Source organism: Protopterus annectens, chromosome 2.part0 (assembly GCF_019279795.1).
Source record: "Protopterus annectens isolate FY-2018-M chromosome 2.part0, PAN1.0, whole genome shotgun sequence".
Classification (NCBI taxonomy): domain Eukaryota; kingdom Metazoa; phylum Chordata; order Ceratodontiformes; family Protopteridae; genus Protopterus; species Protopterus annectens.
The window spans coordinates 1,070,484,380-1,070,510,466 of record NC_056728.1 but is presented as its reverse complement, the minus strand read 5'-3'; the positions used below and the strand labels follow the sequence as shown (position 1 = coordinate 1,070,510,466).

The 26,087-nt window shown below is 40.1% G+C and overlaps 1 protein-coding gene across 6 annotated transcripts in view; it reads left to right on the top strand.

Annotated features, from left to right (window-relative positions):
* The window catches only part of PSIP1 (PC4 and SFRS1 interacting protein 1), an 801,135-nt gene extending 777,101 nt beyond the window's left edge, over positions 1 to 24,034 (top strand). For 4 of the 6 annotated variants that reach the window (XM_044061285.1, XM_044061281.1, XM_044061282.1 and 1 more), the window contains one exon: positions 23,264 to 24,034. In XM_044061285.1, coding sequence (XP_043917220.1) covers positions 23,264 to 23,300 — 37 coding nt within the window. In that variant the 3' untranslated portion in view covers positions 23,301 to 24,034. Of the gene's footprint in view, positions 1 to 13,342; positions 13,400 to 23,263 lie in introns of those variants that run through there. The other 2 variants (XM_044061284.1, XM_044061283.1) reach the window with 2 other exon arrangements.
* Positions 24,035 to 26,087: the final 2,053 nt, after the last annotated feature.

Genomic DNA, 26,087 nt, shown 5'->3' with positions numbered 1-26,087 from the left:
TTCCAAGATATTGATATTCCCACCCCTACCCTTTTATAAAAATTGTTAAACAATATCTTCCAGATCATTATCACCTTCTTTGCTCATATTTTACAAACTTCCACGGGAGTACCATCTGGAGACTTCCCTGTTGATTAATTTTTGCATCACCATTTTTATATCAGGTCTTCCTGACTAAGCTATTAATTGTTGCCTCTAACTTTGGCATAATTAAGTCTTCATCACTTATTTCCATTTGAGCCTTTCTTTGGTTTCCCCATTCATTTTGTTTATACTAATTTTCATAAAGCATTCTATTTTTTTCTGTATGATCTCTGTTTATGTTTTTTTTGTTGTAGACTATCTACGTTTGTCAGCAGTCCTTTCTGCTTTCTCTTACACAAGTCATTAAACTAAAAGTATTTGTGCTTTGGAGTTATCAGAGATAGTTACTTAATGGCAACCTTTCTTAAACGCATGCATATTGTTGCAGTTGCTCACTTTCTTGTTCTGTGAGATTCTCTCTATTCTGCAGTGTGTGTTAACATATATCTTCCCCTATAGGTAATTTTTGTTACTTTTCCTTGTATCTCATTCTGTTATTTATGTTGTGTTGTAAACTCCATTTCCATGTTACCATCCCTTCTAAAAAAATTATGTCATCTGTAATAACTTTCAAATCATTCCCACCAGCCATTTCTTTAATTCCTTTCTTATTGACAGATGTGTATGAAACCACCAGTGTCTCATTTTTACTTCACTACTCTGTGTCTTTATCATATTTTTTTGTTGGCGAGTGATCTGAAATAGTTATTGAATGTATTTCAGACCTTTAGTTAAACACATTCCTGTGAGATATAATTTCTATCTGGTCTAGCCCAGTTATTGCACCTTGTGGAATAATATATACATTTTTGTATGGGTTGTTGCTACTGAATTCACATCTTCCGTAGGAAACACTGTCATGTATTTATTCAATAATCAACACTCTTTTAATCTTCCCTTCTGGGTCCTCTTATACATCCTCACTGTTGCAAATCAGGTTACCTTCCTTAACCATAAATAATAATTCCTACTGAAAGCTTATTATTTCTCCTGAAGTTCTCTTAAGCTCCATAATGGCAATTGTAGTTGGAATATAGATGTATGCCAGCATAGCCCTGCTCCTCTACCAATAATTCCTTATTACCACAAATCTGTTGTTGCTGTCTTTTTTTTCCCTCTTCCATCACTGTTCTAGTCCCAGTAGCATTCAGTGTTATTATTATTACTTCCCCTTTCCTTTGCCCTTGATATTCTGCTGAATGTCCACCCTAGAATCCTTTCTTTGTCAAATTCACAATCTTATTTATTTTCAAATATATCTTCTGCAATATTGCAACATACACTTCTTAATGTAATTCAATACTCTCTGCTTTTTGGTCTATGCCTGTACATCTGTTTGCATTCCATGGTAATATGGACAAATATGCCATTATGATAGAAAGCTGTTACTCCCATTTATTATACATGGCAGTTCTTTTGAATGTGTATTTCCAACTTTAAGCTCACATGTACATGTTAATGTTTTGGGTGGCTGCCATGGTGCAGCAGTTAGTGTTGCCACCTCACAAAAAGACGTTCTCTGGTTTGATTCTTGGCTTGGTGGTGCCTTTCTGTGCAGAGTCTGCATGTCCTCCCTCCAGGTATTCAGGTTTCCTCCCACATTCCGAAGACATGCAGGTGGATTGGACACTTTAAACTGGCCATAGGTGAGTGTGCGTGTGTGTGTGTGTGTGTGTGTGTGTGTGTGTGTGTGTGTGTGTGTGTAATACTGCAGCAAAGCTAGCCACCTGGTGGTGTAAACCTTAGCTCTAGATGATTGTCACTGCTGAAGTGACACCCCGACCCCATGTGCAAGATGGGAAAAGAGGTTGTGGATGGATGTGCATGTTTAATGTTTGGCAGGCTGTGCTGTATATTTGCTTCTTTGAATCTTCATTTGAACTCATGTTGCATTTTTCAAGACCTTTTGCTTCAGTGAAAACACTCAAAAAATAAAGTAAGAACTAAATACATTTTTGAACCTCCATCTCATTTTAACTTAGAATAGGCACATATTGGAAATTTTCAGCAAATAAAGTTTACCCCTCCATATGAATGCAGTTACTACAATCAGTGGCTGCACCCACAGACATTACCTAACTAAACTTAAGGTTATCTGTGCTATAGTGCATGCTCAAGCTTGAGTTCCCATGTATGCCAGCTGCTGCCTGTTCTCTTCTTATCTCTATTGACCTCACTGATGTGAAAAACAGCTTGCATGCTTTCAGTAAACATTAACTTTTAGCCAGAAGAAAAGGTGCACTAGCTGACATTAAACAAAGTAATTGTGCATTAAAGTACTCATGCTGAAGAAGCAATTGCTTGTACAGTGTATTCAGTTCCCACAGCTTCAGACCTCATTTATTTGTCTTTGAACTGCGTGGCATAGTCTAGTTATCAATCTGTAAGTTTATGTTGCCAAATGGGAAATGCACTATTCTGACATGTTTTCAGTTCATAGGTAGGTACTAGGCTATCAGCCCAAAGGCCTAAGTAAGCCTAGCCAACAAGGTTCGTTCCCTGGCTTACGCCACCCAAAAAAGTTAATTTCCTGTGCCCCTGTCGAGCAGAGCCACAGAAGTGATCCTTGGGGTGTATTTCCTATTTTCCCATCCACTCATCAAGATTTTTCTTGAAGGGTGCTGATGAGGAACTTTGCCTGACCTAGATGGGTAGCTTGTTCCAGAGTATAGAAAGTCTGTGGGACAGGAATCTATCCCTCCAGCATGTCCTGTTTATTGTGGTGACAAGGTTTAGGTCCCTAGATCGTGTAGCTCGGAGGGCTTGGGATTTCTTTAGGTGTAGCATGTCCAACAGCTCTGGGTTTAACATAGCTTTATATGTTAGGCAGAGATCTCCTGCCTAACATATAAAGGAGTAGGCGATATGCTACAGAGTAAAGCTGGTCAGTGTAGGGCATCTGTTTGAGGCCAGTAATCCTCTTTGTGAGGTACTTCTGTGGCCTTTCCAGCTGCTGCAGATGTCTTGTGAGGTACATTCCAAAAGGGGCATTGTACTGTATAGTTGGTCTAATGAGTGCCAAGTAAAGGGGAACAATGACCTCTTTTTTCCTGGATGAGAACCCTTTTGTGATGAGGTGTGCCACATAGAAGGATTTCCTGACTACTGTGGCGATGTGATTATCAAAGGAGAGACTGCTCTCCACCCGGGTCCCAAGGTCTCATATCACATTCAGCGTTAAGTAGACTGCCGTTTATGTGGTAGTTCATGGGTACAGAGTTTTTACCAAAGGGGATGACAATGGACTTTTTGGCATTGAGCTTGAGGCCATGCCTCTGACACCAGGCATCTGTCTCAGTGAGGCCCTTTTGTATGATGTCCACATCATTTGGGGACTCGACTATAGCTCCTAGTTTGCAGTCATCTGCGAACTTCATTAGCCAGAGGCCTTCTGTATTAACCTGTACTTCAGAGAAGTAGATACCAAACAGGAGAGGTCCCAGGACTGAACCCTGTGGTACTCCACTTGTCACTGGTTTGAATTCAGATTTGGAGTCTGCAACTTTTACAGTGTGGGTTCTGTCAGTGAGCCAGTTGGCAACCCATCTTGTGACTTAAGGATTTATACCTAGTTTAGTGAGTTTAGCTATAATTCCAGAATGGGGGATGGTGTTGAAAGCCTTGGTGAGGTCAAGATAGGCTGTGTGAACCACCTTACCCTCATCTACGGCTTTGGTGACTGCCTCAAAGTCGTCGATCAGGTTCAGAAGGCATGAGCTGCCTTTCACAAACCCGAACTATGTGGGGTCCCAAGTTTGGAGGCTACCAATGTGTTTTGAGTTCCATGATGATACGTTCCATGGCCTTGCAGATCAGGCTCGTCAGGCTAATAGGGTGATTGTTCCCAGGATCAGTGGTGGCTCCCCCTTTGTGGAGTGGGATAACTGTTGCTGTGCGCATTCGGTGGGCACAAAGCTTGACGTGAGACTATGATTGAACGTGGTGCTTAGGTGGGGAGCCAGTTCGTTCTTAAGCTCATGTAAAACGCAGCCTGGGATGTTGTCCGGTCCCATGGATGCTGTGTTTTTGGTTTTAGAGAGTGCAGCTTTTACCTGCATAGATGTCATTACAGGGACTCTGCATTCTTCCAGTATAGCTATGGACCCTTTAGTGGGTGAGAGGGGGTAAAGTTAGCACTGAACCTATCTGCCAGGATGTTGGCATTATTAGTTGGTTCTGTAATTTTTGTGCCATTGTGCTGTAACTCAGAGCAGATCTGGGTGTTGCCATTGAGATTCTTGACATAACTATAGAATGCTTTGTGGTTGCCCTTAGAATCATTGGTGATTTTGGTTTCATAGCTAACTCCGGAGTATCTTATAAGGGATCTTAGCTTCTTACTGAGGCTGACCAGGGAGCTCCTCCACTCATGGGATTTTACTCTCTTTTGCAACAGTTTCTTCCTTCTGTTGTAGAGTTTGTTTATGGCAGGAGACCATCAGATTGGCTTCCTATTTTTGGAGGATATAGCGTCTTGGTTCTGTTTCAGATAGCACGATCCACACACTCGTGTAAGTGCTTGTAGAGTGCATTTGTGTAGGATTCAGCAGTCATAACTGTTATTGTCCATCTGCATGAGTGTCATGAAGTTCGCCACTTCTGTCTTAAGAAGCATGAAGTTGGCTTTGGAGAAATTTTTTACCATGGTTTCGTTAATGGTGGGTAGTGGCGGGATGCAGATATCTAGGGAGATTAGCTTAGTTTGGCATAATGTTTGTAAGGAGCATTACACGAGGAAAAGTAAGGAATATAAAAAACACAAAATAAAAATCCTGTAGTTTTTGAAGTTTTAAAGCACTGGCAATAGAAACTGAATCACTTCACCTAGGAAGTTGTGTGGCATTAAGTAAAAGTTGCTAGTGCAGTTCTCTAGATTCCAGTTTGGCTTCCAGTTTTCCAACTGTATCTAAAATAGTGATCCTTTCCACTGTAAAGAACAAATAGCTTCTAAGATTCACACGCACTTTTGTATGTTTATAAATAGCATTATGTTTGGTTTTCTTGTTATAAAATAAATATATTCATTTCAGAGCAAACTCAGTTTTACCTGTGTAAAAAGCTAACCCATCTGTAAGCCATTGACAAGCCCATACAGTTAATCCTATAAAAGCAGGACAGGTAAGACAGCTAGCAATACAGACTAAGCCTCCTTGGTACTCAAATGAAGTAGTCTATTATTGTTGATTGTTCTCTCGTATGAACTCAAACCAAAGAGTAAAAAGGTCACAGACTAACCAGTTAGTAGAAACTACAAGAAAAACCTAGCCAAGCTAGAGTTTCCATTGTATGGTACCTTAAACCTCCTATAATAGAAGCCCATGGGATATATGCAATTGACCCCTTAAGGACATCACATGTTTCAGCTATATGCCTTTTGGATGTCCATGGCTTTTTACTTTTACTTTTTAAGTCTTTATGGATACATCCAGACCAATAAATCCAAATCCCACTAGCTGTGGATGTGCATGTTTCTGCCTTCTTATGACCTCATCAGCACAGCATAAGTGGATTTGGATGAACTTGCTGGAAAGTTAACAGAATTTTAATTATATCTACAGGGGAACATTCTCTGCATTTGGACATATGCATGCAAGTACTTGCATGGGTTATAGGTGCTGTTATCTTTCCTGCCTCCAATAAGTTTCTCTTCATACCCCACTTGTAAGTGACCATAGGAGATTTGTCTAATTTGTCACACCATTTCAGCCAAGCACTACTTTCCAATTACTAATCATGACTTTTTTAATCTCAATAGTTTTATTGTGGTAGGGAATGACCATGGCCCTCCTGAACCCAGTCATCTTAGTTTTCTCAAACGTATGATTCTCTGTATTAATATTCAAAATGAACTGACATCCCCTTTTCTGTTTAACAGTAATGTCAAAGTATCTAGTTCACTGTGGATGGTCAAATTATCAGAAAGATGCGTAGATGTCCTGACCATTTGCCTTTTCAGTAATTTTTCTTTTGCCGGAATAGATGACAGCTTGAGCAGTTTAATTACCTGTTAGAACAAGTGGGGGTAACAGTATGTGTTGGACTAATAGGTATTCACACAGTCTTTAAAAAGTGTCACACTCAAATAATTGATGAAGTCTATAAAAATCCAGAGAATGAAATAAACTGTAAAAATTCCTGCAACAGTTTCTCACTGCCTACCCACATAATAAAGATTTCATCAGGGTACCTCAAATAAATTTGGATTACAAACCAAAACAAAATGAGTTTCCCCAAGACCATAAAGTGATATTGGCAAAAATTGGGGCAGAAGCTGCCCCCATCGCCAAACCTTTCATTTTTGTCAGAAATTCCACTTCAAAAAACATATATAATTATTCTTTAGAACTATCTTGATAAAATTCATTAGCAACAGAATATCTGTATTTGACCAGTTTTGATCACTTAATAAAGCTTAATGGAACCATTCAAGCACAAAGGCATAAGTAATAACTAGAAATACATTTTTGAAATCAACAGTAGCAAAATCCTCCACAAATTCAGAAACACCAGTAACTCTCAAAAATGTGTCTAGTCCCTAAGTATTTATGTTTTGATATGAAAAAAAGCTTTACATTTCTTGTCAACTTACATTTTAAAGTTTTTGTTTTTTGAATTCACAGATGCCAGAATTCTAAAAGGCGGGTTTTGGTAATTCCAAAAATGACAAGTATTACAGGATGCTTAACAGTCAAAACGTATTTTATTTGTATTAATTTCATTCCTAGAATGAAGGTCATTTAAAAAAAATCTCATCATTAGGGAAGTCCAACACTTTTCCTGAATAATCAAAGTAACAAAAACCCTTTGTATGGTTTTATGATCCTGAAAGCCTGATCAAATCCCAATTGCTTTAGTAGTCTCCCTCCAACCCTGAGATCTTTGACCGGCCCTAGTCTTCCATTGTCTGGCAACATGTCTCAGCAATCTGGTCTCATACCATCTATGGCTAGTCTGATTGCAATAGTAGTTCTAGGGCAGTCAAGCAAGTGCCTTATGTGTATTGACTTGTTCACTACTTTTACCAGTTCACAGTACAACCTACAAGGGTTGTGAATGTTTAAGAAACATGGAGGTAAAACTTTGGCATCAACCCATTATCAGTAAACATCACACTCCCGCAGCACCATGTCAGTCACAGCACACCACCAAGCTCATAACTTATGCTGAGGCTGTAAATAATTTATCAAATCCTCCTAGAACACATGCAAAAAGATCCCAGACTCCATTTTACAAGGCAACACCTACTCCTTCTGTACTAACACAGGTACTTACTGGACTGTTGATCACTGAGGATCCTTAGATGCCTAGCCACACTTACATAAAACACCTTGCATGGGCCTAAAAATATAAGGTCAGGTTTGCATCTTCATTTTATATTTTAAAATAACTGAAAAAAAGAAACGCCTGTTTAGGTGTCTCAGCGGAAATTCTTAAGATTAGATTTCATTAAATGTAGTTTGTTACAGTATTTTCTTTGCATAGCCCTATAAATGCAGCCATATTAAAGCAGACATATACAAGGAATGTGTCAGTACAAATGAATAACCTTCAATCATGAATACTAATAAGAGAAAAATGTGCTAACAGAATGTGCAGTACATTACATAGAAACAGGCTTGTGAACTAAGGTTAAAGAAGCATGTAGAACTTGTAGTAAATTTACAGGGTATTATGAGGAGAGTTACTTCAGACACATGAGTAGGTTAGTTCGGACTGATACTCAGAAAGTCATTGAAGTGCAGCCTTCAGAAGTTTGGTACAGATATTCGAGAGTGAATGCAGAAGTTGGGTCAAATATCTGGCATTCCAAAATATTAATTATGTTATTCAGGAAGAAAGGAATATTTCCGAGAATAGTGAGTGCAGAAGCTACAGACACTATGATTGTCTGTTTCAATTTATCAGCACTCTTATTGAAGACAGTAAGAGTTGATTCGGATATTGTTTACATATGTCTCCACTGTATATAACAAAACTTTCTTAACTGAACTACAGTGTATGCAGACTTTTATTCTGAAAGGTACAAGAAGACTTGGCAGATAAATGAGAGATAATAGATAAAGACATTTATTCCAGCCTCATCCCAGTTACTCTAGTTTTCTGCGGTCCTTTTAATTCTTACAATTGGCCTGATAGTTGGTGAATACAGCAGAATGATGACATCCCTTGACGTAGACACCATCCCCATACTAATAAGTTGCGCAAAGAAAAAAGACTTTGTTACAGTAGTGGATACTTGGTGATTGAAGGGCAGCTCATTTTTGCATAGGTTCCTAGCTCCTTAAGTACACATCAGTTTTCAGGGGTATCTTGTTGAAGTCATAGTTACTGGAACTGTCATGCTTGCTGAAGGATATTGTTATATAGTTTGATAGTTTTAGGTCATGACTTTGACACTAGTGTTTTGCTTGGGAAAGGCTTTTTTGCAGGATCTTAATGTCTTCTGGAAAGTTCATAATGGCACCAAGTTTACAGTTATCTGCAAACTTTGTCAGCCGTAAACCCTTAACATTAGCTTTTACTTTAGAGAAGAAAATACCAAAGAGGTGTGTCCAGAGTACTGAACTCTTGGGGTGCACAACTAGTAGAAGGTCTTTTGCAACCTGGGTTCTACTAATGAGCCAGTTTGCTCTCCAGTGAATTACATAGGGATTTACATTTAGCTAGGTGAGTTCGTCAACTTTACTTAAGTGTGGAATGATGTTAAGTGCTTTTGCAAGGTCTAGATATGTGGTATGTATTGATTTTCCCTCACCCATTACTTTTCATTAACCATCTCAAAGAAGTCAACCAGGTTAAGTAGGCATGAGATGGCCTTGACAAAACCATATGGGCCTGGATTAAGAGATTGTAGGTTGCTTATGTCTTTTTTATTAATCCCATAATAATCCTTTCCATGGCCTTATAGATGGAGGCTTGTCAGTTTTGTGAGTCTAGAATTACACAGGTCTGTTGACAACCCATTGTTGTGCAGGAGGATGACTGGTGCTGTCCCCCATTTGTCCAGCACAAAGCCTGTCTGGTAGCTGATATTGAATAGCCCCTGTAGGGAGGTTTTGACAGGTCCATCCTGATATATTATCTGGCACCATAGAAGCAGTGTTCTTAGCTTTGGTTGCTGCTTTGAGGACATGTTCTTGGGAGACTGGGAGGGTGGATGTTGGTATGTGATCTGTAAATGTGTGTATATGTAGGAGGGGTGAAATTAGAGTTAAATTTATATGCTAGTAGATTGGTTATGTCCATTGGGTATGTTATGTAATTTACTATTAGCTCTTCCCAGTGCTGGGCATTGTTTCTAAGGCTTCTAACATCATTACAGTTAGCTTGGTGATTGTCTTGTCTGGGTGGCTATTTTTACCTCATATGTAGCTTTAATTGATTTGATCAGGATCCAGATTCCCTGTTATGTTAGTAAGAACATTTTTGGTATCTCAAGAGTTACAGCAGTTGTTATAGGCAATGAACTTTTTTTTTCATTTTGAGAGCCTGTTTATATTTGGGGTTTCACCATACAGGTTTGTTTTTAAATTTGGCATTGTATTTACTTCGGAGTGCAGATGCATCTGTGCAGGTAATTGTATGTGCATAGAATCTGCCTATATTTTACACATGCAGAGAGTCGTCAGATTTGAAGGATACGTTGAATTTATCCAGGTCATCACTCAGTTTTAATAGATTAGCTTTAGCATAGGGACTCCATACTATTCATGTAGGAGGAATGGGCCAAGGGACCATAGGCAGGTGGAGGATCCTATAGTTTGCATTTAAGAGGCCTTTGTGGTTTAGGTAGATTCCTTTTAAAAGCCTCAGCATACGTGTAGGTCTGTGTTTGATTTGAGATGTGTATGATTGGTTTTTAGTATGGTGTTATGTGGTAATGACAACTTGCTTTCTTGTTTGCAGTGGCTTTGTGTGAGAACTTTTCCTCTAGTAACATAATGTATTACATCTATCACACACTGTGTCCATTTGTTTAAATAATAGATGATTGTCAGTAAACATGAGGCAGTTGCTGCATTGTCTCACAATGTCCATTTCAACCAAGCTGGCTTGTGGAGACAGTTGGAAAGTGTAAATCCGTGGTTCCAGGTGCTTACTAATTTGACCTAAAGGAGAATAGCACCTGTGAATTTTGGCGTAGATATACTAGATTGCCATCTGTCTAAAAGGAAAGTCTAAGTCTTCATACAAAGAACACACTCCTCTTAGTGCAAAACAGAGCCTCTTTGTGCCATTAATAAGGGAGGTGTTTCAACTTATAGTTAAGGTGCTTGATTTGGGGTATAAGCGTGATTAGGCAGGATTTGGTTGGAACACCAACGCCAGGAAAGTGGTAATGAATTTGTATACACTAGTTACAGGAATGGCCTTAGATGTGCAACAATGTATCACTACTTATGTCTGATTTGTATGGGTATAGCATACTGCAGATCCACATAGCTCACGCAAGAGTCACTAGGAAAGCTGTCCTAAGCCCATAAGGGTTACTAAATCTGCTTTTACTCAGGGAAATATTTTAGTCAGAGGTCTGGAGAAGATAGCCCCTAAATAATCAGAAGACATCAAGACTGAGAGAGACCCATATAAAATATTTTTATGACTACTACTCATGCTAGTTAAATTTTAATTGCGACACTTTAATTGCGTTCATAATTGAATGTAAGATATGTTCACATTAGGGACAGCTCAGAATCCAGAAGAGGAGTAGGGATACAACTCCAAAGAGGAAGGCTGCTACAGATTAAAAAAAAAAAAAAAAAAAAATTAAGAATTGGTATCCCCATACGTTAAGTCAGACTACAAATCAACTTGTCCATAACAAAATCAAATTAAAAAAACAACTATAAGCATGCATAAGTATTTGCAAAAATTATGGCATTGCAACTAGTGTTCATCACATAGTTTCCTGTACACAACCCACAGCAGATGAAATCCTCACTAATGGAGAAATAACTAGGTAGCTTGGTAGCATGAGCTAAGAGAGGGAACTTCAATTCAAGGTGCTGTTTCCTTCGTGTGGCTTTTTTGTCACTCTCTTTTTCCTTCTTACTGTAGACTTAATCATGTAATTGTCAGCAATTACATCTCCCATCTTCAAAGCTACCACTGTAAAACTAGCGTCTCCTTTCTTGATTGTATTATAGTCCCTGTGTAATTATGTATTTAAAAAAAAAAAAAACATGTCCATTAAAATACATTAGCCCAGGATCCGAAATGTAAAAAGACTCCTCGTCTCTTTGTGAATGCTAGTTCATAGCAATCCAGAATTTTTGTTTATTATTTATTGCATCTGTTTACTGGGGTAGTACAACTGAGCAGAAAGCTACCCCTTTTCAGCGGAGCCTGAGGAGAAAAACCTCCAGAAAAATTCTAACATTACATGAATTAAATAGTAAACAAGTATATAAGTAATCAATAAATCTGCAAATTTAAAAGCTCTGGAAAAAACATACTTAAAAAAACAAAAAAAAATTATTTAGAAATTCTAGACTTTTTTCTGCTAGTTTGAAAATCTTACAGCCATGTATTTGAGGACCCATGATTTCTTTTTAAGTACGGTGTCAAATGAATATTATATTGGAAATCATTCTGCAAGGGACCATTGAAGAATCCAACACCATCTCATTTAGTAGATGCAGAGAGGTTATAGACAGTGAAAAGTACTCAAACCCCATGTCTAATATTTATTAAAGCAAAACCTGATGTGTCTGCTTGAGGAAATTTTGAGAGAAGTAATTTGTGTCTGGCTGGATATAGTTGGCATACCTTAAAGTTATTTTGATTTAGAAATGTTATCAAAGGCCAGCATTTTTCCTCTTCTCTAATGTTTTTGTTGCATAGTCATTGTCACCTTTATTATTAGACTAGCTAAATTATTGAAGTGTCTTATCCCAAGCTGACCTTTAGCACCAAATCTTCTCTAGGTAAGGTATGAATTGTGTAGCAATTGATATGGAAGGGGACTGAGAATTTAAAGAAGATAGCTTTCCAAGTGATCGATGGGCTATCTACCAAAAGAGAAAACCTCCTGGAGATCTAGAGATCTAGGTATCCAAGTGGTGAGAAAAACTAGTATGCATTTTCCTTCTGTTTTTCAGGGAGACCAGCCCTGGAATTCATTAATGCCAGCACTAAAAGCACACCTTTCTGAGTGAATGGATAACACAAGTATAACTCACAGCTTCTTCCTCATAATTTTAGTTTTTCTTCTGATTTTCTTGCAGCCTTAAATATTGAAGGGGATTAGTAAAGGTTACCCCAAAGTGTAGACTACATGTACATTTAGAGTAATCTTTCTGCGTAACTAGAAAGCATAAAAAATGTGGTACGAGTGCTCTTGAATATGGCCCCATATTTTCTTATATTGCACCATCTCTGTTGATTCTGTACACTTTCTGTTTTTCTCATTAGCTAGTTATTTTGCTATAGTAAAAAAATCAGGCTAAAATTCCTTCTCCCTTAGTCAACCATCTACGTCAGTTACTGAAGTTTTGACGTCTTATTTTAATATTTTGTTTTTGTATAATTTCTATCAGTGTTTGTGTTTCTTTCATACTGTTAACCTGAAGGTTATCCAGTTTTTCCTTGAAGCCGTCAATTTTTAAGGATAATTTCTGAAGAGAAGATGTCACCTGTTAGAGAGCTGTTATTTCACTGAAGAGACTGTGTGAAAATTTTAAATAACTTGTGTCTTCACATTCATTGAGCATATTATAATAGAGAAACTTGTGTCTGGAAAATTTTACTATATCAGCAACATTCTTTAATTTAGACTTGCTTTCAAGAATGGAGTTATTGGTGAATAAAAAAGTGTTGAAGTTATGATTTTTCTGGGTGGTAGAAGATTTTTCCAGTTGCTGATACTTTCTGTCCATCTTGCCCCTGTTCCCATACACTTCAGTTAACTTCTTCAGCATCTGAGTCACAAGTTGATCCAGAGTTATCTGGTTCATAGGTGTGTACTAGGCTAATGGCCCCGGAGCCTTTACATGCCTAGCCATTAGGATTACCCTGGCATCGTGCCACCCAACCTTAGTTTCCAGTTACTGTCAAGACTTTGTCCCTATTTACCACGGTGCCATGTTTGCACTGAATTTTTAATGAAAATTGTGATAATATGTGTTTCTTATCTGGATTTTTTTTTAATTTAATTTTGAGGGATATAGTGTTTTCCATTGAGTTCCCATTTCACCCTGAAGGTTTTTTCTGAACTGTCCCTAACCCAGTCCATTTACCTGCCTGTTTGTTTTTCCAGAACAGAAACTATGACAGAGCCAGTCACACCGTAGCTGTGCAACACCAGCTTAGGGAAGGGTCACAGTTGTCAAGGAAACCATTTCCAGGTATATTATAAGCTGCATAGTCCTTTGTTATCAGTTAAATATCCATTGGGAATTGCTCATGTTCTTCATGTTTCATTGTTGCCGTCCCGACTTTTGGGGTTTCCTGCTATGGAAGTCCTTGGCTGGCCCAACTACCAGAATACAAATCTCTCCTGCTAAGACTGGCAGATGCCATACCCTGCCGTTGGTTCATTTCATATAAAGGAAGTCAGCTGATGTCATGACACCAGTGCCTTTTCTTGCCATCAGAGCCCGAAGCAGCGCTTCAGTGCATTGGTCAGTCCACACCAGACAGAAGTCTTCTAAACTCTTATTGCTTTAACTTGTGTCAAATAAGGTTAACAACTGTCTCTGCTGTGGTAAGCAAATCCAACACTGAGACTTCCATACTTTGTGTGTCACCTGTCTAGGCCCGGATCACAATGTCCCTAGTTGTCATTTTTGTGCCTGTTTCAATTCTAGGACTACAAAAGATGAGTGAACCAGCATGCAAGCATATCCAGTGATACACCAGCTGAGTCCAAAACAAAAGAATAAATCACTGGAAACTAGGGCAGAGTGAGCTAAAATCCTTTAATAATTCCAAGCAATTTTCCAGGTGCACAGAGTGAACTGAAGTCCTTTAATGATTCCAAGCAGTTTCCAGATACACAAATAAAAACCTTCACCCAGAGGGCTTCCTTAGGTGTTTTACCCTCAATTCTAGAACTATCAGAAGTAGGGCCAAAATCTTAGCTAGGCATCTTAGTCCACAGTCTTTCTTTTATCATTTGATGGTGCTGCTAGTTGTCCCAAGGTTGAGCTCCCTAAGCACAAGAAAGACAAGGAAAAAGGGCACAAGCTTAGAGCCTCAGATGACAGCCATCCATTGGCCAGTCACCCAAGGCTCGATATCACTGAGAGAGCTAAAGAGCTTTTGCAGCTCCCTTCTGCAACCGAGGTGGTGGTGCAGGCCTCTGTCAAGACCCTTACTGAGTCCAACATGCTGTCAGGTCCCTCATCTTTTGTACAGGTCTTGGCTTTCAGTTCATTGGTTAAGTCCGGAGTCGCTCAGCACACCTTGGCTTCAAACAAGCAAACCTGTACTGATGATGTCTCGTCCAGGTGTCAGCCTGCATCGATTCTGCCTAACAAAGAGATAGGTGTCAGGATGCCGGACGTACCTAGGCCCAAGGCTAAAGCTATTTCTAAGAAAGGATCTACCTCAGGTCTTATGATTAGGCCTACTGGCTCCCACTCAGCAGGTTATCAGCAAGACTTGGTCAGGTTAGCTGAGGACCTCATCTCCTGAGTCAGAGCTAGGCAACCCCCTTTGGAGTCTTCCCCAGAGAAAAGGAAGAGGGATCCCACCCGTGACGTTTTCTCTGAACCCCCTGACTCAGATGAGGATTATGACCAGGAAGAGTCTGTTTTTGAGAGGGGCCCTTCCTTACTTCCTTTGAAAATTCAGATTCAGTTGAGAATCTGCCTTCAGCTTCACCTCCTGAAGACATCACATTTGGGGGAACACTCCATGCCATGAGGGAACATTTCCAATGGGAGGCACAGGAATATTCACCTTCTAAACAGAGGGTTAGGGAGTACCTTGACCTCCCAGAACACAAACCTTTGACTATTCCTCCTTTATTTGGAGATGGTAGAGGTGGGAGGGTGGCCTAATGGTTAAGATGTTTGCATTGAAAACACAAGGTGCAGGGTTTGAGTCTCACAAGGGATAATTGGCTAGGCTTAAGATGGCTCGCAAGGGCAGGTAGCTTAGTGCTAATCTATGAACCTATGAACCTATGTTTATGTGGATTCTTCCCTAACTCCAGACTCCCTTCCTCTAGCCCCTCATAAACTGATTTTATAGTGTGCTGGACTCGCATAAATACCTCTTCAAAAACTCCTCTGCTGACCCAGAGGTTGTCACTCCAGGTCCCAAGGGAGCAAGAATCAGGTCATCAAAGAACCCTTTACCTACTGACAAGGAAAGCAGGGCCCTTGATAGGTTTGGCACAAAAGTCTACACTTCCTCTACCCCAGCCTTGAGGGCCCTTAACTGCCAGTTTCATATGATAAAATACCATCAAAGTATTTGACAAAATGAAACAAAAGATTTCTTCCCTGGAGGACAAGAACATTTCTAATGAATTGTTGGACCTTTGCCATTCCAGCTCCCAGGTAGCTAGACACTCATTGTACTGTGGCTACGGGTGCTGGACTCTCATAAATACCTCTTCAAAAACTCCTCTGCTGACCCAGAGGTTGTCACTCCAGGTCCCAAGGGAGCACAAATCAGGTCTTCAAAGAACCCTTTACCTACTGCCAAGGAAAGCGGGGCCTTTGATAGGTTTGGCAAAAAAATCTACACTTCTCTACCCCAGCCTTGAGGGCCCTTAACTGCCAGTTTCATATGATAAAATACCAACAAAGTATTTAACAAAATGAAGCAAAAGATTTCTTCCCTGGAGGACAAAGAACATTTTTAAGGAATTGTTGGACCTTTGCCATTCCAGCTCCCAGGTAGCTAGACACTCATTATACTGTGGCTAAAATGCCATGGAGGCCTCTGTCAGAGCTGCTGTGTCTGGCTGTCTCATTAGAAGGCATGCTTGGCTTAGAGAACAGACCCTACCAGACCATATCAGATCCAAACTTGTAGATGCCCCCTGGATAAAGACTTCCTTTTTAGGCCAAAGGCTGAGGCTGTGCTAAAAAAGATAAAGCAAAATCTATGCAAACTGTAAAGGACTTATTCAAAGTTTAGCCTCCTAGGTTTAGTAGGAATTTTCATATTAAACATGGGTCCTTTCCCTTTCAATCAAAAGGCAACCAGAGGAAACCTCAGAGGGAAAGTCCTCAAAGGTAGCAGCAATCACAAAGGCCCAGGCAGTGGTCCTCAGGATCTCCCAGGCAGGGGGAGTTCTAGGCTACAGAGCCCTGACAGAGAATAGCAATGACTCCTTCTTTCCCCTTCCCACCCCTCTCCCTCTCCAGAAAAGATAGGAAGACTAAAAGGAAGGCTATCCCGGTTCAAAGAAAACTGGTCCCGCATTACTTCAGACAAGTGGATTCTGAAGGTTATCTGAGATGGTTTCAAGCTCACTTTCAAAGAGCCATTCAGATATTCTGGTTACCCAGATGTTCCACAAAGTCAAAGAGCGGAGGTCCTTTCTCAGATTCACAACCTGTGCTCACAGGGCTCTGGGGAACCAGTACTAGATCATCAAATAGGGAATAGTTCTATTCCTGGTTCCCAGAAAGGAAGGCTTTTGGAGTCCTATCCTATACCTGTCCACCATCAATCAGTCCCTGCTGGTACCAAAGTTCAGAATATTGACTGTTCAAAAACGTCTTCCCATGATAGCATCTCGGGCCTTATTGGTCACCTTAGACCTAAAAGATGCTTACTTGCACATTCCCATAGAGGAGTCTTGCAGAAGTATTCTTCACTTCAGGGCAGGTGCCAGTCACTTTCAGTTCCCTACAGTGCCCTTTGGCATGTCTGCTGCTCCCACAGTCTTCACAGAGTATTTAGCACCTGTGATCACCTTCTACAGAACAAGAGGGATTCAAATTTACCCCTGCCTGGATGACTGCCTCATTCAAGCCACAAGTCAGTCAAAGCTCCTCAAGGATCTGGCCTTTACTTAGACCCTCCTCACTTCTTTGGGGTTCAACATAAATCTTTTCAAATCAAACACAGACTCCTCCACCAGGATAGTTTACCTGGCGGCTCTTCTGGATTCCTCCCTTTAAAAGGCCTTCCTCCCTCCAGAAAAGATCTCCTTCCTGACTCAGTACTTCCTAAACATTATGCAGAAACAGTGCCACTTAGCCAGGGAATTCCACAGAACATTAGGCTACATGGCATCTTGTATCCTCATGATCCCTCTGGCCAGACTGCACATGAGGAGGCTCCAGTGGTACCTCAAGAATCTGTGCTGCCAGCACTCACAGTACCTGGAGACAGAAATTCCACTGATTCCTTCCCTCAAGGAGGACTTTGCATGGTGGACACGGGCATGTGCCCAGAACCTGAATCTCCCCCTTCAGGTTCATCCCTTAGGGCCATACTTTAACCACAGATGCTTCAGAGACAGCCTTGGGAGCTCATTTCCAGCACCTTCAATCCCAGGGCAGATGGGAAGATAAATTCAGACACAAGCACATAAACTGGAAAGAACTAATGGCAGTGTAAAAGGGCCTAGTGGCTTTCAAAGATCAGTGAAAACCAGGGGTGTTGCTTGTCAAAATAGACAACACCACAGTAATGTGGTACATAAACAAAGGAACACCCACTCTTACCCTCTTTTTGACTAGCGATGCAGGTCTGGGAGACAGCTCACTCTCTGGGGTTGCACCTCATGACACAGTGCCTCACACGAACTCAACACACTCTAGCAGATCATCTCAGCAGAAACCTGATGGATCCCCATGAGTGGCATCTGCATTGGGAAACATTTTTCAGCATAGTCCATAACTGGGTTCCCCACAGATAGACCTCTTTGCCACCAAAGAAAATGCTCAACTGAAAAGATTCTGTTTAAGGAACAAACTACCCACATCCTGGAGAACAGATGCTTTTTCCATCCCTTAGAGCCTCATGCTCCTTTATGCATTTCCTCCCCTGCCTCTTCTTCCAAGGGCCCTCCTAAAAATCATGGAAGAAAACCCAAGGGTCATCATGATAGCCCCATTCTAGCCCAGGGAGCACTGGTATCTACTACTGAGTTTAACCAATGAAAACAAGGTAATCACCAAGAACGTCAAGTTTAATGAAGCTTTCGGGCTCTCAACCAGTTGAGAGCCCGAAAGCTTCATTAAACTTGACGTTCTTGGTGATTACCTTGTTTTCTTGGCTTTATAAGTGTTCTGACAACGTTTATTGGATTTAACCAATGAAAAAACATGGCAGTTACCTGAGAGTGTGGACCTTCTGACTCAGGACAAGGGGAGGTTTGTGCATCCCAGCCTTCAGACTCTCAAACTCTCACCCTGGATAATTCCATAAAATACTACTCTGAACACTCACCCTAAGCAGACAAGTTCAAAACATTCTCAAAGGGCTAGAAGGCATAGTACTAGGAAATCATACTCTGCCAACTGGAAAAGATTCTTCATTTGATGTCAGCAGTAAGGTGTCAATCCTAAATCAGCCAGTATCTGTGCCATTTTAGATTACCTGGCTACCTGGTGGACAGAGGCCTATCCCTTTTCTTCCATCAAGTTTCACGCTTCTGCTATTTCAGCCGACATCCCTACTCTTTCTCCAACCTTTTCCTATCCTCTGATGAAACAAATTCTTAGGGGAGTGACCTCCCAGGAAGCCACCCACACCTCCATGGGACCTAGTTTTGTTCTACAAAAATTGTTGCTACCACCCTTTGAACCTGCAGCTTCTGCTGACCTAAAATTTTTAAGTTGGAAGACTGCCTTTTTACTTGCTATCACCTCAGCTAGGAGGGTCTCTGAGCTACAAGCACTCATGGCAGTGGAACCATTTCTCATATTCCACCCAGACAGAGTATCATTCAAGACTAATCCATCCCTTTTGTCCAAGGTGGTCACAGACACATCTTTGAATCAAGCCATAAACTTGCCCACCTTCTTCCCCAAGCCTCAGAAAGGGGCAAAGAGTCCTTCACTCCTTAGATGTGCACAGACAACTGTGCCACAATCTGGACAGAACTAAATCTTTCAGGAAATCGGACCAACTCTGTGTTCTTTGCCATTGGTTGTGAAGAGAAATCAGTCTCCAAACAGGCTATCTCCAAGTGGATCTCCCAGAGTATTTCCTTTTGTTATTACAACCATCGTAGCAAGAAGCATCTTGAAACTGTAAAGACTCACTCTTCTAGGGCCACTTCTACTTCTGCTGCCTTCCTGAAAGGAGTATCTACCAAAGATATTTTGGAAGCTGCTACCTGGTCATCTATGCATACCTTTACCAAGCACTATCACTTAATTGCCTTCTCCAAGTCTAGAGCAGGGTTCGCCACTGCTACCTTTGCAGGGCATCCTTTTTTCTCCATAATTTTCCTTCCACCCTCATCTTAGCTTTGGGAATCATCCCACAAGTCAGGACTGCAACAGTGAAACATGAAGAACATAGTACAGTTGCGTACACTTACCATAAATGTGGATGTTTGAGTGTGTTCACTGTTCCAGTCTCTTCCCCCCTTTTTTTTGCCTACAGTAGTAGTCTGCTTCTGTTTTCTGGATTAATCAGAGGACCCCCGGGTGTTTACCCTGCAAGCCTCTTCTTCTCCATCCTGTCCCTTGCTTTTGCTTCATGCTTCATCCTGGGGGATGCTACCTTCCAAGGGGCAAGAAAAAACTGATGTCATGGCATCAGCTGGCTCCCTTTATACACGAGCATACTGATGACAGGGTAGGGCGTTTGCCAGCCTTAGGAGGAGGAGATTTTTACTGTTAGTTGGGCTGGCCAAGGGCTTCCACAGCAGGAAATCCCACAATTTAGGACTGCAGCAGTGAATGCACTCAAGCATCTACATTTATGGTAAGTGTACACAACTGTGCTTTTGTCAACGGAGACTTCACAAGAGGTTCAGCTGCTACCAGTACTTTGTTCTGAAATGTTTCTGTTGGCAGACATTTGCACTGTTGCTGCTTGGTCTTCAGTGCGTACCTTCACTAAACCTAGGAGATCATGACTGTGTTTGCAATCATAACTAGTTTGTGTTTGAGAGAATGATGTTGAGACATACCTTGAAAACTAATCTTGGTTAGTTGTGACAAGAAAAAATATGACAGAAATGGTTATGATCAAAGAGACCCTGTCATAATTCTATGTAGTGCTTTGAGCTCAAACTGCTTCCATGTACAGCATTTAAAACAAAAGTCTTAAGAGCACTGTGTTTTCCAGCTTTGAATGCTGTAACACAGGTATCACTCTCACACAGAGAGCATCCACCATAGAATAGCAGAGGTAAGAACAGAAAGAGTTAAAACGTGTTAAACATTTCATTCAGCCAAAAAAGAAAGAACAAATGAAGTGTTCACGGTTTTAAAGTTTTTTTTTCCCAATTTATGCCCCTGTTCTGTAGTAGTGCTTAACCTTTGTTAATGCTCTAGCATGAGACTACTGCCTAACAACAAGGTGTGCTTAACAAGCCCTTCTTTTCTCTAGTTTGGAGCATAATTGCAGCACTCTGTGCACAGCGTTATTGTTTTGATGGAGATTCAGTGAGTCTGTTTTTTTTATATGTCTTTACTTCAGGTCTCAGCCTCCTTGGCCCAAGGTAGTTTAACTGCTTTCCAGTTCCTTACTCCCTTGTGGTTTACTACCCGTTTGTAAGCTGCATAATGGGGGTGTCCTTAATGTTAGATACAGCATACTTTCTTACATTTTCAGTTGGGCTTTGAGAGATCTTCCTTTATTGATCCATCGTACCCTTTGATTGGCCCCCTTTGCTTGAATGGCTCCCTTCCAGCCTCAATTTTTGGAGTTCTCAGTGAGTTTTGCAAATACTTGTATATTGCTTGTTAGAAATGGGTGTGTCCAGTATTCATTGTTGAGTCTTGATTTGCATAAATTGTGCTCTTTACTGTTTGGGAGTAAACGGGCAGGCTCAGGAGGCAAATCAGTAATGCTTGGTGCCCCTGTATTTACTTGAACATGAGTATGTATACACAGGTGTAGGCACATTCCCGTGACATGCAGAATCATGATTGGTGAAAAGGTTAAACTCAATTATAGGACTCCTGAAGGATGGTTCCTTCAACTAATATTGTAAGAACATATGTTTTGTTTTCTAAACGTGTGCATCAGATAAGAATGCTGTACTGTCTGAAAAAAATTAGTACTAAAATATGGCAATCATAAGGTATTTTAGTTCTGTTTTGCTACATAAGTTTAATTTGGAACAAAGTCCATCAAGCTGCAGCATTAACTGCCTAGTTTCACATAGCAAAGTTTTTGCAAACCACAACAACATTTCGACTAAACAGTTTGCACAGGGGAGAAAATGCTACTTTAAAGTAATTTAATCTATATTACAATGGTAATTAATTTTCCCCCCATTGGAACAAGCCTCTGTTGAAACCCATTGAACAACCTGCTGAACCTAATTTTTCTTGTGCTATGATTGTGCCACCTTAAGCTATACCAAGAGCCACTGATGCATTTTAGTAGCATTTTTTATACCGCTCTTCCTCCAAGCTACATTGATCCCAGAGGTAGACTAACAAGTATAAGGGGACATGGGTGGGCACAGTACCTGGCATTGGAGGTTTGTCCCCTGTAAAAATGCAATACTGTAAAGTGGGGCAGTTATTCACATTACCAATTATTTGTGCTTCACTCGTTTACTTACATTGTGTTATGCTGATTAGTCTTTGTTGAGTAGGCGTGAAAGACGTTTTTAAAGATTTGACAATGGTGGTATTAAAGCATTGGTGTTTCAATTATTAACAAGGGAGCTGTTAGCAACCATAATACTCGAGCTTCAGTAGTATATAAAAATTGTTTCTTGCCTCTTGAAGAGTTTTGGTCCAGACTGTGTTATACTAGTAATCAGGATCTAGTAGATGTTCTTCATATTGTTGTCAGTTGGAGTGGAATTTGACACAAGTGAATTAGCTGCAAGTCGATGTCTAAAATGAAACAAACCTTGATAAAAGGATGAGACCAGCAAGAAAGTATAGTTGTGTTGAGCATAGTCACCCTAACAATAGATGCTGAGATAGGCGAAGAGCAGAGGCAAGTTATTCATCTGCTAGCCAGCATTTAAAGTTTGGACTCCAGAGGGTTAGGAAGGAAGAAGGGTTGAAGGGTTCAGTGCAGCATTTTCCTTTTTTGAATGCTAAAGGAAGCTCAGGATCCAGCATAGCGGGTTGCATTTCAGGCAGTAGGGATGTCCATAGGACCATCCATCTCATAGGAGACATCTGGTCATTAAAGAAAGGACCTTCCCAAAGTAAATTAGCAGTTTGCCTGAAGTAGGAAGCTTAGAAGAGTGGGGTATTATTCTATGTAAGCCAAAGTCAGGATTGCAGATGCAGCCCCACCTGTTCAAAAATGTAATTTGTTTTGCAGTTGTTCGGCCATTTTGGAAAGACTTTCATTTATTTCTTAATTGCCTGTCTGCTAACCCTCTGGAGAATGAAAAAGCTGCACTCCATCTTATTGTTTTTGCAAGGACTGACTGTTTATGTCAGATCATCTTAAGGAACAACACTTGTAACACTCAAGAGAAAATGACACCAAGATGTTTGGGGCTAGACATGCTGAGTTTATGCTATACCAGCTCTAGAACATAGTTTTGTTTTGTTTTATCTCGAGTGCCTTCAGCAAATGGTCCAGATATAAGAATGGCTTTGTATTAGTGGCAGTCCACAAGAACCATCAAGAACAATAGGACTATAATTTTAATTTACAGCAAATATCTTTTATAATGTTTCTGAAACCAAAATTTGTGTTAGCAAATAGAAATTTTCAGTTCAGGATGTTGGTGGTAAGCAACAAGAAAGGTTAATTTCCCCTGAGACTACAGTTATGGCTGTATGCGTTTGCAGTGGTTACTGCAGCGACAGCAGTGTCTGACTTCTTTTACCTCTGCAACAATACTCGGTGTTAAGGCTGCATATTACAACATGGTTTTTGTAATGGCAGAAGTTAGGATGAGTAAACATTGGCCCAATTCTATAATCCATTTTACAATATTTTTTTTCACATTCTAAGACACATAATGGTTCACTTTAGTGTTTGTTAGTGATGAATCATCTAACTTGCTTTTGTGGTTTGAGGAATGTCATACATTTTTGCAGTTTATTAAACATAATATGCTTTAACATTATTTTCTTTTGCTTTCTCTTCTTTTGTTTAGCACAGTTGAAGGAACAAAAACATCAGAGTCTGGCTAACGTAAGAACTAATGCTGGAAATTGAACGTCTATTCAGGCTGGATAAGATTATAATACATTTTAAGTATGTTGAGACTGTCCACAGCAGGATTACTCTCTGAAAGAATAAGGAGAAGTTTAATTTTTTTCGTAAGAATTTCAGATAGAGTGTTGTTGTAGTGATCCAAAACACCAGCCGTTTCAAGACTAATATCTTACTGATAGAACCACATCTCCTCTCTCATCGGTAATGATACCTTTCAGCACTTCATGCAAAATTGCAGAAACACACATGCACTCTAAAGCCTTAGGTGATGTGTGGGCATAGCACTTCCCCCAGGGGCTTCACCCCAGTACCCATTTCTTAAAACCTCTGAGCAGGTTTGAGATTTTTGCTAAAATAGTTTCTTGTTTGGTTTTAAATGCTGCTTGCTGAACCAGCAGGTAATGGTTTCATGTAACTGAAAAATTTCCTGTTTGTAAAGACTTTTAAAATGTACAAAATCTTGTTAAAATGTGATTTTTTTTTTTTACTTTGTGGATAAGAATTTGTTAAAAAAATGTTTTTATCTTAAGGTGATAGTTGCTGTAGTTTTTATAAACAGTAAAGAGGTTTTGTAGTAGTAGTACACCATGTTTTATAAGTTGTTTTTTGTCTTCCACTGACTTGTTTGGAGAATTTTATGCTGCTACTGCAATTTGTACAGTAAAGAAAGTGTGGCTGTTGAAATCTATGAATAAATGTTTTGATACTACTTGTTTTGTTTACTGTTCAATATTTGTTTAGACTAGAGGTTAGAATTCAGAAACCCCTGTGGTGCAGCAAAATCCTCAACACTCCATGTGGTCCACTGAACTTGTAGAGCATGATTTATGAATAAAATGATAATAAAATAAAAGACTGTTGTCCCAAAAGAAGCATGGAAATGTGAGGACAGAATGTAAGCTGTGAACAGTGTTAAGTCAACCCTTATGTGCCAAGGCATAATGTATTGAATGGCTATGCTTGCTTAGTTCAGAATCCCTAATTTAAATGTCCCTGAGAAATGTACTCTATTTTTTTGGCAGGTTATAGATTACATTGAGATGGTGCTGACAAGATGAAAGTGGATTGCTCACTCATAATTGGGACGTGTTTTTTGTTGCTTTTTCAACTATGTCAAACTTTTCAGCTGTCCCAGTGCCAGACATCTTTTGCTGGGTTTACCAGATCTATGGTCACCTCCAGTCCCAATGCCTGCAATTTTTGGTGGGGCCAGCAAGAGTCTAAATTGTTTCCTGGGGGTGGGAGTCATGCTGTCTTACATCGATCCATTTTTTTTTTCGTTTTATACTCTCTCTCATTTCTTTTTGCCACCCCCATATGTTGCTTCATAGTGTAAGTCAAGGAAGAGTGTGCAGTGGGGGTGCATGAAGTATGTCACCCCACCTCCATTGCAGCTCAGCCATGCCCACCAGCCTTTCCATTTTAGACCTCGCCCTCACATAGTAATATCCTCTCCTCCGCCTCCACCAGGGATCATCGCAGGGGATGTCCATGAGTCTGCCCATCCTACTCAGCCAGTTGCTCAAACTGCTACACAAACCAGGGTCGGCTGGGCCATAGTCATGACTCTATTCCTTTACACCACTGGACTGGCTATAATTAAGGCATTGTTGCATGTTGTAGGTGCAGTGATAGACACATTTTGTCCTGTCATTTGCAAGTGCTCTGTGTATGTCCCAGTTTCTGGTTTCTGTTCCTTTAGGTGTCATGGTAGTCATCTTTGGGGGAATGTGTGCATCTGATGTGCCAGTGGTACTTCTGGGGAGTTGTATTTAAAGTCAGTAGTCATATTGTGGTCCTACATATATGCTGGTAACTCATTCTACAAACAATGCTGTACACTGTTACTACACTATGCTTGTAACCTACCAGCCTATTTACACTTTGATGGAGCACTGTACCCAGGGTTGTTCCTAATCTGCAGTATTGTTTTGCACATCTGAAATGAATCACCCATTAGCTGGGGAGTGCATTTCAAGAGGAATACATTCTCAACCTTTTCTGCACTCCTCTGTCTGCTCATGTACAGATGTGTAAAATATATGTCTATGTTAAAAATTAACTGCATGTAAATATGCTTGTAGTATGTATACACCAACACATGGACATAATTGACATAGCTGAGAGAAGAGACAGGAAATGTTGATACAACAGCTTTTACTTAGCTGAAATTTCTTAGCGGTCCCATAGTAGACAGTCCCTTCACTTGAAACTCCTACTTATAGGTTCATAACATTAAACATAAAACATTAAAGGTACATTTACTATGTAATTGCTAAGTACGTATGTGCATACATGCTATGCCCCTTTACTGTAAAAGAAAATATTTTTACTTATTTTACATTTGTTAACTGGGATAGTCCAACTGGATACATGTCCATTTTCAGTAGAGGCCCGCATATGAGATATGCAATAGATAATGCTTTAATTTAAAATACAGTCATTGTGAAAATACTACAACTGTACTAGTTGATTGTATGAAATGCAGTTGTATAGATCTAGTATATGAACATTTCAAACTTTAAATATTAAGCTTAAACAAGATTTTTGTTATTTACAATCAGTTTATTCTTTATATAATCACAGCAGTGTGACAGGCTTCTGGGTCAGTATGTTACAGGCTTCTGGGTCAGTATTCTGTCTCTTGGATATTGTCTAGATGTAAGCTAATCTCTTGTAATGGGATTATCTGGAATGACATATTCTAGGACATTAGGGACAGAGGAAAAGGAAGCCTCTCTCATGGAAGATTGAGGTTTAAA